Source organism: Ranitomeya variabilis, chromosome 1, assembly GCF_051348905.1.
Source record: "Ranitomeya variabilis isolate aRanVar5 chromosome 1, aRanVar5.hap1, whole genome shotgun sequence".
Lineage (NCBI taxonomy): Eukaryota > Metazoa > Chordata > Amphibia > Anura > Dendrobatidae > Ranitomeya > Ranitomeya variabilis.
The window spans coordinates 785,457,113-785,470,934 of NC_135232.1; the positions used below are offsets into that span (position 1 = coordinate 785,457,113).

The following is a 13,822-nucleotide window of genomic DNA, read 5'->3' on the forward strand; positions in this document are numbered from 1 at the left end:
TTCTCCCTCCCTCCACTGTCAACACCCATCCCCCTTGCTGCCATTACTGTGTTGGCACCCATCCGCATACTGTGTCATGTCTCCCGCTCACCATACTGTGTCTGCACCCATCCTTTCCTTGCTCCCCTGTGTTCCCCCATTACAATAAAGCGTGATCACGCTGCTGACGTCGCTCTGACCTGGAACTGTCTGCGGTCAGTGCTTCAATTCTACTTGTGTCTGAAAGACGAGAATACAATTGATGGGAGACTTTAACTAACTTGTGTGGTATAAATTGTAATGCTGTAGGTAAGCCCCCGATGTAACCTGAAAGATAAGAAAAACAAGTTATATTATACTCGTCTGGGGGGGTGGTTCAGTGTGCGTCACGGTCTGGGTGCGGCGCCTCCCATCGTCATTCGATGACGTTTTCTTCCTTGTTTCTGTCACGGCTCCTGCGCAGGTGTAATGTATCTGCCCTGTTGAGGGCAGAGTAAAGTACTGCAGTGCGCAGGGAAAGGTCCAAGAAGCCCAGCTCCTGCACACTGCAGTACTTTACTCTCCCCTCAACAGGGCAAATCAGTACGCCTGCGCTGCGACAGAAGCAAGGAAGAGGACGACATCGCATGAAGATGGGAGGCGCTGGATCTGCGACGCCCATCGGACCGCCCCCCCCAGGTGAGTATACACTGTGTGCCGAATTATTAGGCAAGTTGTATTTTAGAGGGTTATTTTTATTATTGATCAACAACTATAGAGGGTTATTTTTATTATTGATCAACAACTATGTTCTCAATCAACCTAAAAGACTCATAAATATCAAAGCTTAATAATTTTGGAAGTTGGAGTGGGTTTTTTTTCATGAGGTTCATGACTAAGGGTGCTATGTCACCAGAAACGCGTAGATAGTGTTTTTAATTATATTGTGCTGTTGTTTTATCCTCTATTTTTTGATATGAAGTGAATAAAGTACCAAGACTTTGCTTTTTCACCACCTCGTTGAGCTGGATTTTTTTCTATTTCCTGTTTTCTTGAACGATACCGACTTCTTCCTGTACCACTGCTTGAAGTTGTCTTCCAGAAACTGGCAGTAGGTCTGGGAGTTGATCTTCACTCCATCCTCAACCCGAAAAGGTCCCACAAGTTCATCTTTGATGATACCAGCCCATACCAGTAATTCACCTCCATCTTGCTGGCGCCCGAGTCTGAGTGGAGCTCTCTGCCCATTACTGATCCAGCCTCTGGCCCATCAAGAGTCACTTTCATTTGATCAGTCCATAAAACCTTTGAAAAGTCAGTCTTAAGATATTTCTTGGCCCAGTCTTGATGTTTTATCTTATGTTTCTCGTTCAAATGTGGTCGTTTTTCAGCCTTCCTTACCTTGGTCATGTCCCTGAGTATCGCACACCTTGTGCTTTTTGTTACTCCAGTAACGTTGCAGCTCTGAAATATGGCAAAACTGGTGGCAAATGGCAACTTGGCAGCTTCACGCTTGATTTTCCTCAATTCATGGGCAGTTATTTTGCGCCTTTTTTGCCCAACATGCTTCTTGCGACCCTGTTGGCTATTTGCCATGAAACGCTTGATTGTTTGGTGATCACGCTTCAAAAGTTTGACAATTTCAAGACTGCTGCATCCCTCTGCAAAACATCTCACAATTTTGGACTTTTCAGAGCCCATCAAATCTCTCTTCTGACCCATTTTGCCAAAGGAAAGGAAGTTGCCTAATAATTAAGCACACCTTATATAGGGTGTTGATGTCAGTAGACAACACCCCTCCTCATTACAGAGATGCACATCACCTGATTTACTTAATTGGTAGTTGGCTCTCAAGCCTGAACAGCTTGGAGTAGGACAACATGTATAAAAAGTATCATGTGATCAAAATACAACTTGCCTAATAATTCTGCACACAGTGTAATCTAGCCTCTTTTTCATATCTTTCAGGTTACATCGGGGGCTTATCTACAGCATTACTGAATGCTGTAGATAAGCCCCTGATGGTGGTGGCCGAAGATTATATACGAAAAAGTAGGTGACAGATTCCCTTTAAAACCACTGGAATATGTAAAGCCATTCTAAAGTTATTATATAGTGAGAATAAGTAAAGTTTAGGCCTTATGTATGAACTTTTTATTTTAAGGAGGTATTTTATATTTAATTTTTTGTTTGGGTCTCGCTTTTAGCCAGTAATATCAATTTTTATGCTTTTTTTTTTTCTACATTTTTACTTTCACACAAAATTGCATAAGATGACTGAATGTATAAGGGGGTGGCATTTTGACAATATGCCATGTATCTACTTCCTGAACAATAGATAGGTATGGGAATTAAATATAATTTTTTTTTTAAATGTTGTAATGTGGATGTACTGTTTTTTTGGTATTATTGTATATGTACACTTACTCTACTCACTTTGTTGTGCAGGACACTGCTGGACAGGAAAGGTACAGGACCATTACCACCGCGTACTACCGGGGGGCTATGGGCTTTATCCTGATGTATGACATAACAAATGAAGAATCGTTCAATGCTGTACAGGACTGGTGAGTAGTGCTATGTACCAGAATAAAGGGGTCTCTACAAATTACTTTAGCTTTACTAGATCCTTAGAATTATATTTCATTTTTTTCATTACTTAATGAAGCACTACCAACTAAAATTGTATTCCTAAAACTTTTCTAAATCCGTTTGTACTGAATGTGCATTAGTATACTTACTGATCACCGTCTGCTCCAGTCCTGTACAGACTCGCATGCCTTCAGTTCCACCTTATGAGATCACACTGGAGTTTGTATGAAGCAGAAGTCTCTTTTACAGCGTAAGCCTATGGATCCTCGTTCTGACTCTCCATAGACTTACTCAGTAGGGGTAGATTCACACGAGCGAACAGAAAACTCGGATGATGATTTTCTCGCTTTCATCGTTTTGCAGTCCATATACAATCTGTTGGAATAGCAGCATCTACTAATCATTTACAGTTTTTTATGTTACGGAGTTTGTGTATCTATAAACGTCGGATGCCATACTGTGGCTCCATATGGGATCTGATTTTTTTTTTTTTTAAACGCACCCCTAAACTTGAATGGGTGAGTATTATCAGGTTTCCAGAGGAAAATCATCGTGCATGCTGAGATTTTTTTCAAACACTGTTACCGTCATAGAAAACAATCACTCATCTGCACTGTCCCATTGAATAATACTGGTTCGAGTGCGGTTTGTTTTTTCTACAGATAGCACTCGAACTGAAAATGCGGTCATGTGAGTGAGCCCTAAAAGTGACTTTCAGTTCACTTATAAACTCCTGTGTGATCCGACGAGTTGGAATCTGATTTAAGAAGAGGACCGGAGCGGCACTTGAAAACGGGCAGGTCGGCGATGAATATTTTAATGAACCTACACTACACATATTTAGAAATACACAAACAGAAAAAAATAGCGGTAATAAGCCCAAGGTAAAAAACGTATCCGATTTTATTCATGTACAAAAATATTACAAGACAAAAGGGGGAGGGAAAAAGGTGATATACAGTTAGGTCCATATATATTTGGACAGAGACAACATTTTTCTAATTTTGGTTCTAGACATTACCACAATGAATTTTAAACAAAACAATTCAGATGCAGTTGAAGTTCAGACTTTCAGCTTTCATTTGAGGGGATCCACACTAAAATTGGATGAAGGGTTTAGGAGTTTCAGCTACTTAACATGTGCCACCCTGTTTTTAAAGGGACCAAAAGTAATTGGACAATTGACTCCAAGGCTATTTCATGGACAGGTGTGGGCAATCCCTTCATTATGTCATTCTCAATTAAGCAGATAAAAGGCCAGGAGTTGATTTGAGGTGTGGTGCTTGCATTTGGAAGGTTTTGCTGTGAAGTAAACATGCGGTCAAAGGAGCTCTCCATGCAGATGAAAAAAGCCATCCTTAAGCTGCGAAAATAGAAAAAAAACTATCCGAGAAATTGCTACAATATTAGGAGTGGCAAAATCTACAGTTTGATACATCCTGAGAGAGAAAGAAAGCACTGGTGAACTCATCAATGCAGAAAGACCTGGGCGCCCACGGAAGACAACAGTGGTGGATGATTGCAGAATAATCTCCATGGTGAAGAGAAACCCCTTCACAACAGCCAACCAAAAGTGAACAACACTCTCCAGGAGGTAGGCGTATCAATATCCAAATCTATCATAAAGAGAAGACTGCATGAAAGTAAATACAGAGGGTTCACTGCACGGTGCAAGCCACTCGTAAGCATCAAGAATGAAAAGGCTAGACTGGACTTTGCTAAAAAACATCTAAAAAAGCCAGCACAGTTCTGGAAGAACATTCTTTGGACAGATGAAACCAAGATCAACCTCTACCAGAATGATGGAAAGAGAAATGTATGGCAAATGCATGGTACAGCTCATGATCCAAAGCATACCACATCATCTGTAAAACACGGCGGAGGCAATGTGATGGCTTGGGCATGCATGGCTGCCAGTGGCACTGGGTCACTAGTGTTTATTGATGATGTGACACAGGACAGAAGCAGCCGAATGAATTCTGAGGTATTCAGAGCCACACTGTGTGCTCAGATCCAGCCAAATGCAGCCAAACTGATTGGTCGTCGTTTCTTACTACAGATGGACAATGACCCAAAACAAAGCCAAAGCAACCCAGGAGTTTATTAAAGCAAAGAAGTGGAATATTCTTGAATGGCCAAGTCAGTCACCTGATCTCAACCCAATTGAGCAGCATTTCACTTGTTAAAGACTAAACTTCAGACAGAAAGGCCCACAAACAGCAACTGAAAACCACTGCAGTGAAGGCCTGGCAGAGCATCAAAAAGGAGGAAACACAGCGTCTGGTGATGTCCATGAGTTCAAGACTTCAGGCAGTCATTGCCAGCAAAGGGTTTTCAACCAAGTACTAAAAATGAACATTTTATTTAAAATTATTTAATCAGTCCAATTACTTTTGGTCCCTTTAAAAACAGGGTGGCACATGTTAAGGAGCTGAAACTCCTAAACCCTTCATCCAATTTTAATGTGGATACCCTCAAATGAAAGCTGAAAGTCTGAACTTCAACTGCATCTGAATTGTTTTGTTTACAATTCATTGTGGTAATGTCTAGAACCAAAATTTAGAAACATGTTGTCTCTGTTCAAATATATATGGACCTAACTGTGTGTATATATATATACACACACACACACACACACACACGTGTGCTGTGGCAGGCTGTGAGAAAGAGGGCGCGCAATAGGAACAATTCCAGAAATGTAAGTGTATATATATATATATATATATATATATATATATATATATATACATATACATTATTTACTGTCATAGAGGGGATGTTACATCATGCAAAACATTCTTGCCATAGTGCCAATACAATGTCATGCTAAGTATCCTCATATAGTGCCATTATAATACAGTATAATATCATGCAGATTATTCTATAATAGTTGCAAGAGATTGTTTGTTTCGGTCCTACCTTCGCCCCTGATGAAGGTGGGACCGAAACACGTGTCGGGGCGGACGCGCAATCTCCTGGAACTTCTATATAGTGCTCGGTATCTAAAGCACCTTATAATGTTTCTTACAAGTTCATACAGTGCACACTGATGTATATTGACGTATTTCATGTATATACCTTGGCATCATATTATCATGTATTGTATTGGTACCACTATAGGATAATGTACATGATATTATACTGTATTATATTGCCACTATGTGAGGATACTTGGCATGACATTATATTGTATTGGTACTATGACAAGAATGTTTTGCACGATGTAACATACCTTCTATATCTTGTTCTTTGCCTGTAAATAATGTGTATATACACTTATATTTCTGGAATTGTTCTTATTGCGCGCCCCTTTTTTATAAATGTCTCCCCTCTTTTTTTGCCCCCTTTTGTCCTGTAATATTTTTGTACATGAAATCTGATACGTTTTTAACTTTAGACTATTTACCGTAATTTTTGTTTTTGTGCAATTATCGTGTGATGAGTTGTCCTGTCAAATGTGTATTTACATTTGCATGTTTCACATCGTTTTGATCTACTTCTATTTTATTTTCTGTGAGTTACTTCTACATATTTAGCAAGATTAAGGGTGGAGGTGGGGAGCCTTATTTCTGCCAAGGGCCATTTGGATATTTATACCATCCTTCTGAGGCCCCACAAATCGCACACGAACGCCGCCCACAAAGTGCGTCCTGACGCTGGCACTTATGTCTGCATACAATCTTTCATTGCATGCGCCTCAAGATTCAGTAGTGATCACTGCGTGTGCCTGCTCACAGAGCAAGGAGAAATTAAAGGGCTGCTGGCCATTAAAATACAGCTGCCAGCCCAATCATTGAGGTTCCCCTCCCCTTGTTTAGGAGGTAAAAGTTTTGTTGGAAGTGCTTTATGCTTTACATGGCATCATAAAGACTCTTTCGGGTGTTAATTATGTGTAATGCTCTTGGTGGGAAAAATGTTTTGGCATGGTGTTATCTTACACAAATATGCCTATGAACATTTCAGGGTTAATAGAAACTGTTGGCATACTTGTCTACATTATTATTATTATTATTTATTATTATAGCGCCATTTATTCCATGGCGCTTTACATGTAAGGAGGGGTATACATAATAAAAACAAGTACAATAATCTTAAATAATACAAGTCACGACTGGTACAGGAGGAGAGAGGACCCTGCCTGCGAGGGCTCACAATCTACAAGGGATGGGTGAGGATACAGTAGGTGAGGATAGAGCTGGTCATGCAGCGGTTTGGTTGATCGGTGGTTACTGCAGGTTGTAGACTTGTCGGAAGAGGGAGGTTTTCAGGTTCTTTTTGAAAGTTTCGATGTAGGCGAGAGTCTATGTTGTGGTAGAGAGTTCCAGAATATGGGTGATGCGCGAGAGAAATCTTGTATGCGATTGTGGGAAGAGGAGATAAGAGGGGAGTAGAGAAGGAGATCTTGTGAGGATCGAAGGTTACGTGCAGGTAAGTACCGGGAGACGAGGTCACAGATGTATGGAGACAGGTTGTGGATGGCTTTGTATGTCATGGTTAGGGTTTTGTACTGGAGTCTCTGGGCAATGGGGAGCCAGTGAAGGGATTGACAGAGGGGAGAGGCCGGAGAATAGCGGGGGGACAGGTGGATTAGTCGGGCAGCAGAGTTTAGAATAGATTGGAGGGGTTCGAGGGGAGGCCACAGAGCAGGAGGTTGCAGTAGTCGAGGCGGGAGATGATGAGGGCATGGACTAGGGTCTTTGCAGATTACATGACCTAACTAAGTCAGATTATGGACTTCATTTATTAAAATTGTCTAACAGTAAAACTAGCCTTGTTCTAACTAGATACTTGACCAACAAAGTCACATGTATAAAGTGCTTTAGGCCGGGGTCACACTTGTGAGTGCAATGCGAGTCTCTCACATCAATATCCGGCACTGCCACCGGCACTCGGGACCAAAGCGTTCAGCTGCATAGAAAAACATGCAGCCGCACACTCTGGTCCCGAGTGCCAGCTGCAGTGATGGCTATTGAGGCGAGACTCGTGCGAGTTTCTTGCATTGCACTCGCAAGTGTGACCCCGGCCTTACGGGGGGGACTCTGTCTGGTCTGTCATGCTTCAGAGCCTTGCAGTGCACTTGATGTCCCAAAAAAATCTTCATATGTGTTCTGTTTGTCACACGCTAATTAGCCAGGCCTATACAGGTTGACATTGCTTTCCGCAGAATAGCCTGATTTCGGATGGTGTAATCACATCTACCTGGGAAGAGTGATCTCCTCCCTAGTGTCCAGGTCATCTCAGAGTTGCTGTGAATTTAATCTTGCCTCCCTTCGTGTACTCTCCCTAGCTTTTTCGGCACACTACCCACTCAGTTGACGTCACAGTCTGTCCCATAAAATAAATTCTCGCACAACACTAAAAAGTAAAGCTGTTGCTCTCAGATGGTAACACAAACATATCTATTTTTTAAGTGATTTTATTGTGAAAAAATAGTTTTAAAAAATCATTTGAGTATTGCCCTAATGGGGTCAACCTGCAGGACAAAGATAACGTCAGTTACACTGCATGGTGAAAGCTGGTCATCGCCATTATCATCAGGCATACATTTACAGTGTAAGTCTTGTGTGCGTATTATAGAAATGATCAATGTTCAAATCACTTCTTGTTCCTAATCCAAATACTGAAAAAAGCTTATTTGTTATCGCTTTGCTGATAAAAGCCCAGTCAATAGTAATATTTAAAATTTGACTCATATGGTAAACTCCATATAGATGAAAAATCTAATGCCAAAATTGTACTTTTTTTCGCTTAACTCACTTCTCCAAACAGTCGGAATAATTTTTATCAAGGCTTGGTTCGCTTTTACAATTAATTCCGCCAAGCACTGACTCTGAATCACTGAAACTTTATTCTGATGGGACATTGACAGTTTTTGTGAATATTGAAAAATATGAATGCTGCTAGGATGGAAAGCGTCCACAGTAACTCCGTTGGGGTTTCCATTGAAATATACTGTAGTTTTTTGAGATTATGGCAGAAAGACATGTCTAGCCGTATTTGTACATGGCCAGTCCATTCCTCCATTACTGAGAAATCAGTGTTTAAATTGATGGGCTAAGGAGGATGAAGATCCATTTGTAGAACTGAAGCCTCCGTCACTTCAGCTCTGTCCCACCGCCGCCTCTTCTTGTTTGACTGCCAACTTCATTGCCTGAAGTCAGTCAAACAGGAGGCGGCGGTGCTGGGCAGGAAATAGAGCTGGAGTGACAGAGGCTTTAAATTTACAGCCTCATTTGCAAAGCAATTCAAACGCTGATGTCTAAGTAATGGAGGAAGCTAGCTAGCGCATATTAATAGTTTGGGGTGTGAAATGCTGTCTAACTTGGAATATAGCTCCATAAAAGAAAAGATTGATTCATGAAGACATCCCCAAATTCTCATGTGTTGATAGATCATATGATTATCGTAGAGGTGGGTCTTCCACCACATGTAATATTGCATTTGCTCTGGAGCACATTTCTGTGCACGGATTACATTCAGACAAGCATGAATTATTAATGGTGCTATTTTGGTTAAATGACCATTCGCTAATGTCTGTAGTGAAACTTTGTAATTGCACTTACCTTGCTAGGTCAACTCAGATTAAAACATATTCCTGGGACAATGCTCAAGTTTTATTGGTTGGTAACAAATGTGACATGGAAGACGAAAGAGTGGTGTCTTCAGAGCGGGGAAGACAGCTGGCAGATCATCTGGGTAAGATACGTCATCATTCTAAGCCTGTTCCCAATGAAGGGTTATGAGTAGTGATGAGCGAGTGTACTCGTTGCTCGGGTGATCTCCGAGTATTTGTTAGTGTTCGGAGATTAAGTTTTCATCGCCTCAGCTGAATGATTTACAGCTACTAGACAGCTTGATTACATGTGAGGATTCCCTAGCAACCAGGCAACCCCCACATGTATTCAGCCTGGGTAGTAGCTGTAAATCATTCAGCTGAGGCGATGAAAACTAAATCTCCGAACACTAACAAATACTCGGAGATCACCCGAGCGTGCTCAGGAAAACCCAAGCAACGAGTACACTCGTTCATCACTAGTTACGAGTAGTTACTGGTACTCACTTTTATGCTTATGGCAATTGTCATGTAATACTAAAACGATGGCCATTATTTAGTCTATATCATTTATAGCTACTGGCAAACTCCTTGCATATTTTTAAATACAATTTTTATTTATTTTACTCACTTGTACACTACTTACAAAACATTAGGGATATTTGGCTTTCGAATGAAATTTCAGGAAGATCCTAAAGTGCACTGTAACATTTTCAGCTGAACTTGATGTGACCGTCTCTAAACTTTTGAATGCACATGTCCAACTGTTCACTTTTTCAGTACTTTTTGCACAATGTGCTGGTTTTCTAACAAGGAGCTTAAGGGCAAAATTCTCAACAGGTGTTTGAGCCATAAATCACCCAATAAATTTCAGGGTTCAATTAGAATTCATATTAAACAGTCCTCGCTATCATGCTTGTTCACATTTTGACATCATAAGACCAAGACAACAGCTAACAACCTACATCAATTGCGAGGCTTCAAGCCGAATGTTCTCAAACGGAAGTGGCCCCTGATCTTAGTTTCACAGAGTCATCATCTGATTGCAATAGATATAGAGAGAGACTGGAAGACTCAACAAAGGCAGAGAAGTGGACGTCCTCTGGCCACATCCCACACTGATGACCGCTTCATTGTGAACAGTGTCCTTCGGAGCCGGTGGATGATGAATGCCACACAACTCCAGGTACATTTAAAGGAGGTGAGAGGCACCCAAGTGTCACTTCAGACCATTCGAAACAGTTTACAACAGCGTGTATGTCTGTGTGCTAAACGACCTGCACGGGTACCTGATCACACCAGCATGGACAGGCATCATCATCTTGCATGGGCCAGGGAGCATCTACACTGTTCACTGATGAAAGTCAATTCACGCTGAGGAGAAATGCCTGCCAGCAACAATGTTGGAGACATCAAGGAGAGCGCTATGCATCAGCCACTGTTGTTACCAGACGAGCCCTTGGTGGTGGTACAGTGTGGGCAGCTGTGTCTGGTCATTACAGATTTGCCCTACACTTTGTGAATGGTACAGTGACATTCCCGTACTACTTGAATAACATATTTAATCCTGTCATTGTGCCTGTGCACGAACAACACAGGCCTAATTTCATCTTCATGGATGTCAATTCTCTAGCTCATTGAGGTTGCATCATTAGGGAACAGTTGCTGGAGACTGGGGTACCTCAAATGGAGTGGCCTGCACTTTCTCCAGACCTGAATCCCATAGAAAACCTATGGAGTCAGCTGAGTTGCCGTCTAGAGGCTCGTAACTGTACCCCACAACCTCAATGACCTGAGGGCTGGCCTTCAAGCAGAGTGGGATGCCATGCCTCGGCAGACAATAACTCAACATGTGAATAGCATGAGATGTCGATGTCAAGCTGTAATTGATGATCAAGGCCACATGACAAGTTATTGAGACATTAAAATTTTTTATTTGGGTATACCAACCACTGTTTCCCTACTTTCATGATAAAATATCACAGCAGCGTCAACTTTTAACGGTTTCCATAAATTTCACCTAAAAGCCAAATATCCTTTTTTTGTGAGTAGTGTATAACTCCTTTAATTCCACAGCACTTTACAGACATTATTGAAACTGTCCCCATTGGGGCTCACAATCTAGAATCCATATCAAGTATGTCTTTGCACTGTGTGAGGAACCCAGAGGAAACCCATGTAAACACAGGGAGAACCGACAAACTCCTTGCAGATGTTGTCTTTGGTTAGATTTGAACCCAGGATCCCAGCGCTGGAAGGCTGCAGTGCTAACCACTGAGCCACCATGGTGTTTATTTGAAGAACCTGGGCTCTGTAGGTTATACATTAGTTTAATATTTGCTTCTAATTCTCCTCTAATGGTAGATTCAGAAGGAAAAAAAATGGCTGGACTGCTGTATTTCAACATGCCCATATTGATTCATTCCCAGGAGATGGGGAAAAAGAAGTCTCGGCAGAAGAAGAATTTGGCCAATCGCTATAGGTTGTCACTATTCAGAAAAGTGTTTTTTATGTTCCTTTGTAGTAGTAAAACCAAATTTTGATACTTACCCCGTCTAGGTTCAACACTGGGTCTCCGATGCTGCTTAGTTTGCCAGTAGCGCCCATGTCACATCAACAGCGCTGGAGACAACTGAGCCCTGCCTGTGTAGCCGCTTCTAGGCTACATTGGATACCATGACAGTGAGGCAACAAATCAGCAACATCTAAACCGTAAGAGCTCCTGAGCTCAGTTGTCTGAAGCACAGTCGACGTGATGTTAGCGCTGCAGACAAAACACACCAGGAGCAGCAGTCACGGCAAGTGAGAACTGATAAAGAACATGCTAACCTTCCATTATTACTTTACAGGTTTTGAATTCTTTGAAGCCAGTGCGAAAGACAACATTAATGTGAAGCAGACATTTGAACGTTTGGTGGACATAATCTGTGAAAAGATGTCCGAAAGCTTGGATACTGCTGATCCAGCTGTTACTGGAGCCAAACAGGGACCTCAGCTCACCGACCAGCAGGCTCCACCACATCAGGACTGTGCCTGCTAAAGCCCATGCCTTTCCTTCTCCACAAACACACACAGCATTCCACCCCTGCCCCTATCGGCTGTAAAATGGTGACCTCTCCCTCACTGACCATTAAAACTTGCATATCATCAGAAGATGACTTTGTCTGTTACAACCTTTTTAGTTAGATCGATGTAGCAAAGAGAGAGTTAAAAACTGAGTGGTTTAATAATTTAAAAAAAAAAAAAGTTTAAAAATAAATTATATATAAATATATATATGTATAGAGAGAGTGAGTTAATAATAGTAATGAGAAGGAAATGTCTGGGAAAATGCCATCTTTGTACAGCGTCTTTCTACTGGAAAGTTAAACCCTAAAGAGATTGCTCTGACTCCGTACAAAATGGATTTTTCAAGCGTTTCAATGGCAATATCCATCAGAAATAAGAGATCCTATAAATGTGTTCGCATGAAACATGAATGTTCTATCAGTTCACCCTGAATTGCTTTTTTGTGTGTGCATTGAACACTTCCATGTCGTACCTCTTGCCACTCTTTTGTGTTAAGATTATTTATATATATATACAGTATATATTTTATTATACTTTTTGTTTTCCTGTGTCCGATTTTGCAATATGTATGTGAGAACCTATCTTCCTATTTTAATGGAGTGCCGTTCCAGGTTCCCGCCACAAGGAGGCAGCTGCTTATAGAGGAGTACTGTGGCCAGTAATAGTCCTTTTTCCTGTCCTGACTTTAGGCGGTGATAGAATATTATCCTTTTCCTAAATATTCTAGTTCTATTTAATTTATTGATCTTCCTAGAGTATATAGTCACAAATATATCGCAAATTGTATGTTAAATATTACCAGCTTTTTAAAACTGCATTTGAGTGCTGTGAATCTCCTCTGCAATTTTGTTGACGTAGTTACAATAGAGTAAGTGAAAAGAGGATCATTTTGTTTTAATAAATGTATTTCTAAAGAGTCAGCTCTTACAAAAAAAAAACAACAAAAAAATACACAAACCTCTTTAAAGGTGCAACATCTCCATTTTTTCAGCATACGACATCCAGTGGAATAAGAAGGTGCCCACTCCCAGTACTTTAGATCTAACCGCCAGTATCGCTGCAAACTGGATACCTGCCAAAAGAACTTTTTGGGCTACTAACACCTGTGTTTTATTGCCACAGCTCCTGACACTAGTCCTTCTTTTCCAGTCATACATTCCCACTATTTAATCCTGTTTTATCTTAACATCCAGAAATTAAGGATCTAGATAAAGTAAAATCTGAAGACAAACCACTTGCAGATTTTCCTGGGGTGACTAAATGGAGGATTGTGCATGCATTAGTAACATGTATATGTGCGGGATAAGTTGTTAGTTGCACCTTTAACAGAAATGGTTTACTTGATTTTTCCAAGTTAAGAATAAAGTCTTCAGTCTGCTGTTCACCTGATTATTTCTCCTTCTTTCATTAATGGTCACAACTGTTACCTTCCTTCAGATATAAGGCCATGTTCTCACAAGTGGTTTTTCATGCAATCTCCTTACGGTATTTTTCCCTTTTTAGTTATGCTTTTTGGGTGCAGAGTAGGCACGAGTTCATGAAATAACATCCACTTTTATGCTGTCACACAGTAGCCGAACACTTAGAGTGTGTGTTCACTAGCAGTCCTTTTCAGATACAGGAGCTTCTCACAAAATTAGAAAATCATCA

General features: G+C 41.0%; 1 protein-coding gene across 2 annotated transcripts in view; it reads left to right on the forward strand.

Annotated features, from left to right (window-relative positions):
• RAB3A (RAB3A, member RAS oncogene family) overlaps positions 1-13,556 on the forward strand; it is a 92,809-nt gene extending 79,253 nt beyond the window's left edge. For both annotated transcript variants that reach the window (XM_077272853.1, XM_077272843.1), the window contains exons 3-5: positions 2,407-2,525; positions 9,122-9,246; positions 11,953-13,556. In XM_077272853.1, coding sequence (XP_077128968.1) covers positions 2,407-2,525; positions 9,122-9,246; positions 11,953-12,143 — 435 coding nt within the window. In that variant the 3' untranslated portion in view covers positions 12,144-13,556. The remainder of the gene's footprint in view (positions 1-2,406; positions 2,526-9,121; positions 9,247-11,952) is intronic.
• The last annotated feature ends 266 nt before the right edge of the window (positions 13,557-13,822 follow it).